This window comes from Erythrolamprus reginae, chromosome 3 (assembly GCF_031021105.1).
Source record: "Erythrolamprus reginae isolate rEryReg1 chromosome 3, rEryReg1.hap1, whole genome shotgun sequence".
In the NCBI taxonomy this organism is placed as follows: domain Eukaryota; kingdom Metazoa; phylum Chordata; class Lepidosauria; order Squamata; family Dipsadidae; genus Erythrolamprus; species Erythrolamprus reginae.
Genome location: NC_091952.1, coordinates 251,587,940 through 251,594,249, shown reverse-complemented (window position 1 = coordinate 251,594,249; position 6,310 = coordinate 251,587,940). Strand labels below are relative to the sequence as shown.

The 6,310-nt window shown below is 41.0% G+C and overlaps 1 protein-coding gene across 1 annotated transcript; it reads left to right on the top strand.

Moving 5' to 3' along the window:
* The first annotated feature begins 4,859 nt into the window (after positions 1-4,859).
* On the top strand, positions 4,860-5,798 carry LOC139165508 (mas-related G-protein coupled receptor member H-like). Its single transcript, XM_070748686.1, has one exon. It carries the CDS (start codon positions 4,860-4,862, stop codon positions 5,796-5,798), a length of 939 nt encoding a protein of 312 aa, XP_070604787.1.
* Positions 5,799-6,310: the final 512 nt, after the last annotated feature.

Genomic DNA, 6,310 nt, shown 5'->3' with positions numbered 1-6,310 from the left:
TAGAAAGAAAGGAATATCTCCGGGACCGCCTCCTGCCGCACGAATCCCAGCGACCGGTTAGGTCCCACAGAGTTGGCCTTCCTCGGGTCCCGTCGACTAAACAATGTCATTTGGCGGGACCCAGGAGAAGAGCCTTCTCTGTGGTGGCCCCGACCTTCTGGAACCAGCTCCCCCCAGATATCAGAGTTGCCCCCACCCTCATTGCCTTTCGCAAGCTCCTTAAAACCCACCTCTGTTGTCAGGCATGGGGGAATTGAAAAATTTTTCTCCCTTCCCCCTAGGCTTATAGAATTTATACATGGTATGTTTGTTGGTATGATTGGTCTCTTAAATTGGGGTTTTTTAGATTACTTTTTAATATTAGATTTGTTACATTGTTTTTTATTGTTGTTAGCTGCCCCGAGTCTTTGGAGAGGGGCGGCATACAAATCTAAATAAACTAAACTAAACTAAACTAAACTAAAGGGTTTGTGACGATAACCAAAATTAAATAGATGGGATTTAAGAATATATTATTTGATTATATAAGATGTACTAATCCAAAACCATTTTATTGTAACAAAAGAGAAGGTATATGGCTTTTTGTATTATATGATGTGGAAGAAAAAATTTAAAAAATTACTCCGGAAAAAAAAGAATGAGACTATTCAAGACCCTTGGTTGTAAAGTTCAGTTTCAGAAAATGTTTTCAAAGAAAAAAGAAAAGAATTTCCAGTTGCATTTGGAAAAGCACCTTTGGGCAATGGTCAAAAAAGCATCAACCAGGGAGAGAGGTTAAGCTTCATTATGTTGTGGTTGGCTCTGGCCCAGCTCCTGCCCCAGGGAATGGGGAGCTGGATGCAGGGGCCTGTCACAGGCCTGTGTTATTGCTGACTGAATCAGTTCAGAGTTTAGTTTCCTCGGACGAAGAAGAAGGGGGGAGTGACTCAGCAGAGGAGGGCTTGGCACACAGCCCAGGTAGTCAATCTCCCTTATCTTCCATTGATTCACGTTTTGGAACCACGCAAGTGCAGAATTATGCGTAGAAGAGACCAAGTAAGGAAATAAGGGAGGCCACCTGTGTTTGGGTGGGGCTCCAGTAATTAGGGCTGCTGCTATAAATAGCAGCATGTGGGTTTGGCCGTTGTGGAAGAATATCTGTTCGCAGTTCGTCAGGAATCCTGTGTGCTGGACTTTGTTTATTTATTTTATTTTATTTATTACTTAGATTTGTATGCCGCCCCTCTCCAAAGACCCGGGGCGGCTCACAACACGCGGAAACAAATCACAAATAATCTAACAAATTTAAAATATTAAAGATTTTTTAAAAAGACCCCATATACTAATAGACATACACACAAGCATACCATATATAAATTGTTGCTTTTTCACGTCTTTGAAACCAAAGCAGAGCAACGTGTGTGTGTGTGTGTGTCTCACTTCGTTGGAAGAAGAAGCAACGTGTGTGTGTGTGTGTGTGTCTCACTTCGTTGGAAGAAGAAGCAACGTGTGTGTGTCTCACTTCGTTGGAAGAAGAAAGGGTGTGAAGTTTCTTCACAGCTGCTGGCTAAGTACTTAATGACTGCTTAAGGGAAACTGTACAGACTACCCGGTTGTTTTGGGAAGAGTGCTCTTTGCAATAAAAATAAAAGAGTGCTTTGTTTATTTTGAATTTTGTGATAAAGAACATTGTTTTGAATTTTCAAACATGTGTGTGTCTGAAATTTGTACCCTTGAATTTTCAGGAGGCTCCTATCAGAGAGCCCGGCAGAACACATTATTTCCATCCTCATATTTTTAAGATAGGAAATCAACCTAGGAGAAGATAGTATCAAAACCAAAGTAGAGAATGCACTGTTGAACGACTGTGATCAGCTGGGTTTCTTCTTCAGTGGTCAGAGTCCCATTTATCAGCTGAGAAATTCAACTGTCAGGGAGGTTTTGTTCTTTCATCTTCTAACATCAACAAGCAAAGTCTCCTTAATCAGAGCATTTTAAAAGAAATATAATCTGGAGAACAATTTCTCCTGTTCCCAAAAAAGCCTTTTTTCAAAGCATGTTTCTTCAAATTTAACTCTGTCTGCCTTGGCTTTGGGTTTCATTGCCTTAGCAGGCTCAAACCATCTCTCTCTCTCTTCTATACTGATAGTTGGCAATTATCTTAAGACAGACAAGGATCACATCTTCCATCACATGGTGCTGGGTTATGATTAAACAGGATACCAAGTCTTTGTGCATCTTTTAGAGTTTCTTTCTCAAGCCAGAAGCAAAAGCTCTCCAACTTTTCTATAGGAGACCAGTCCTCACCTGCTAGGCTGGCACTGAACCTGTGCTTTATATAAAAAACACCTTGGAAGATTTCGGATCAAGATCTAATTCCAGGTCTACCCAAATCTTCAGAAAGTTCTTTGAGCCTTGTGACTCAAGATCGGGTGGATGGACTTCCCTTCTGTTGATGAACTACATATGAATTGGACTTAAGGACATTTTGCCTTCAGATCCTGCCATCTCCAGTTACTTCATCGCCAAAAGTGACACAATAATCTTCAACTCACCACATTTGAAGGCTCCTTTGATAGCTTTGGTGTTCAGGTATGTTACCATTTGGGAAGGTTTAATTGACACCCTCAGAGAGGGTCCGCAACTTGGGCGTCCTCCTCGATCCACAGCTTAAATTAGGGAAACATCTTTCAGGTGTGGCGAAGGGGGTGATTGCCCAGGTTCGCCTGGTGCACCAGTTGCAACCCTACTTGGACTGGGACTCACTGCTCACAGTCACTCATGCCCTCATCACCTCGAGGTTCGACTACTGTAACGCTCTCTAAATGGGGCTATCTTTGAAGAGTGTTCTGAAACTCCAGATCGTGCAGAATGCAGCTGCAAGAACAATCATGGGCTTTCTCAGATATGCCCATGTTTCATCAAGACTCCGCAGTCTGCATTGGTTGCCGATCGGTTTCTGGTCACAATTCAAAGTGTTGGTTATGCCTATAAAACGCTTCATGGCATCGGATCAGATTATCTCCAGGACCACCTTCTGCCGCACAAATCCCAGTGACCAGTTAGGTCCCAGAGAGTTGGCCTTCTCCGGGTCCCATCGATGAAACAATGTTGTCTGGCAGGACCCAGGGGAAGAGCCTTCTCTGTGGCGTCCCCGACCCTCTGGAATCAACTGCCCTTGAAGATTAGGACTGCTCCTACCCTCCTTGCCTTTCGCAAACTCCTTAAAACCCACCTCTGCCATCGGGCATGGGGGGATTGAGACATCTCCCCCAAGCCTACGTAGTCTATGTATGGTATGTTTGTGTGTAGGTCTCTTTTTAATTTATGGGTTTTTAGATATTTTTAAATATTAGATTTGTTATTGTACATTGTTTTTATTATTGCTGTGAGCCGCCCCAAGTCTACGGAGAGGGGCGACCTACAAATCTTAATAATAATAATAATAATAATAATAATAATAAGAATAATAATAATTGCACTAAAGTGCAATTTACATCCCCTGTCCTATTGCTCTCCTCTTCTCTTCTATTCTCTATATCTCTTCTTCTCTTCTTCTATTCTTTCATTGATATATTTTATTCCTATATCTTCTATTCTTTCTTAGATATATTTTACTATGAGTATATCCTCTATAACCTTCATTATGTATTTTACTATGTGTATACCCACTAAAACCCTCATTGTGTAATGGTCAAAATCAATCAATCAATAAAAATATGCAAACAGGCCAACAGCCATTCCTTCAGCATCAGTATTTTTAAAATCCCTAATATTTCATAGCAAAATGTTTCTGGTCATATTTATATCCAATACTAGTAGAGTTAGAAGGGACCTTGTAGGTCATATAGTCTGACTCCGCTCACCCCTCACCCCAAGCAGGAGTCTCAATTGTTCAGAAGAGAAGGATTTAGGGTAGTGATTTCTGACAGTCTCAAAATGGGTGAACAGTGCAGTCAGGCAGTAGGGAAAGCAAGTAGGATGCTTGGCTGCAAAGCTATAGGTATAACAAGCAGGAAGAGGGAGATTATGATCCCGCTATATAGAGTGCTTGTGAGACCACATTTGGAATACTGTGTTCAGTTCTGGAGACCTCACCTACAAAAAGATATTGACAAAATTGAACGGGTCCAAAGACGGGCTACAAGAATGGTGGAAGGTCTTAAGCATAAAACGTATCAGGAAAGACTTAATGAACTCAATCTGTATAGTCTGGAGGACAGAAGGAAAAGGGGGGGACATGATTGAAACATATGTTAAAGGGTTAAACACGGTCCAGGAGGGAAGTGTTTTTAATAGGAAAGTGAACACAAGAACAAGGGGACACAATCTGAAGTTAGTTGGGGGAAAGATCAAAAGCAACATGAGAAAATATCATTTCACTGAAAGAGTAGTAGATCCTTGGAACAAACTTCCAGCAGATCTAGTTGGTAAATCCACAGTAACTGAATTTAAACATGCCTGGGACAAACATATATCCATCCTAAGATAAAATACAGAAAATAGTATAAGGGCAGACTAGATGGATCATGAGGTCTTTTTCTGCCGTCAGTCTTCTATGTTTCTATGTTGAAAGTCTCAATTGTTGGAGCTCTTACAAGCTGTTCCACTGGTTGACCGCTCTCACCATCAGAAAGTTCCTGCAGTCCTTTCAGAACTTGGTCAAAGTAATGGGTCAGCAGATGCAACCAGTATGAAGCTGCATTTATCCACAGAATCATCCTTCTCTCTCTCCCCCACTACTTCTGCTGGTCCCCTAAGCCGGAATGATTAGTGACCACCGATTTAGTAGACATGAATGACTGAGTCGACTCTTCTTTCTTTTCCTACAAAAGGGGCTTGCATTCAGAAGATTTTCAGAAGGTTACAAAAGCTTCATCATGAATCCCAGCTCTGGAGATCTGGATTCTACACAAAGCTATTATGAATATAACAATGCCAGTGGCTCGTATGAGAATAAAGAAGAGAACAGCCTTTCGGATTTAGCAGTAATTCTTTGGATACTTGTAATTGTCATTATTTTCATTGCCAGTTGTATTGGACTTGTGGGCAATGGCTACATCATTTGGCTACTTGGCTGCCAGATTAAGAGAAACCGTTTCACCACATTCATCCTTCACTTGGCCATTGCAGACTTTGGCTACCTCGCATCTATATTTATACATTATATCACTATATTTACCAATATTCAAGAAGGCGGAATTTTCTACCACATCTGTGTCTTTTTCTCCCACATGATGTACATCAATTCAAGCTTTCTGCTGACTGCCATCAGCATCGACCGGTGTGTGGCTGTCCTCTTCCCAATCTGGCATCGCTGTTCCCGGCCAAAACATTTGTCCTCCAGGGTGTGTGTCCTCCTGTGGATCTCATCTTTCCTCCTGAGTGGAATTAGGAGGGTTGTAAAAGTCTTTGCAAGCAACAGTGCGTTTAATTTCCACTTCCTCGTGACCGCTACAGTTAGTCTTCCATTGATCTCAATCTCAACTGTGATCCTTTTCATCGCAATGTGTTTGAAAACTAAACGGAAGAACCAGGGCAGGCTTTTGCTGATGATTTTAATTACTCTTCTCTGTTTCCTCATCCTTGCTTTTCCATTAAGTATCCTTGCAGCGATTATCAGTTTTTCTGGTACCAAAGTTGCATATAAATTGAAATATCCAGTCATTTATAGTATGCTGCTTGCCTGTCTAAATAGCAGTATTAACCCAGTGATATATTATCTAGTTGGGAGAAGAAAAGGCTCTAAGTCCAAGGAGAGCGTGAAGGTCATTTTGCAAAAGGTCTTCAAAGAAGGTGAAGCTACAGAAAGCAACTAGGAGAACTCAAACCCATTTGCAATACCTCCGTGCTTCCTTCTGAGTAGCAAACAACCACATTGTTACTGGAGGTTGTAATCTTATAGGTGGGACCAAATTTCTTTCAACTATCCTATTTTTTCAACTTTCCACACAGTTACTATACATTTGTTACCCTCAGGGTCCTTTTAGACCCGGAGTATAAAAAGGTTAGTTCTAACTACTGGAATGGTCTTTTTGAATACTTTTTTGCTAGTATACTAATTTGAACATTTCTAAACACAATGATATGAAAATTGAAATGAAAAAAAAGTTCCTTATTTGTTTGTTTTGCTCAGAAAAGTGCCTCCCCCCCCAGGTCTCTGGGCAATTATTTCACTTTCTATATAGATTAGGCTTATACTTGAGTATAAACTGAGCAAAATGTTGCTACTGGAACCGCAGCTCCAGTATCAAATCTAGGCTTATACTCAAGTAGGCTTATACTATAAGACCATATGGTCTTATACTCGCAAATAAACAAATAAGCATCA

Bases quoted from the DNA above. Each gene is read 5' to 3' on its own strand.
- LOC139165508 (XM_070748686.1), top strand. From the start codon at position 4,860: ATGAATCCCAGCTCTGGAGATCTGGATTCTACACAAAGCTATTATGAA.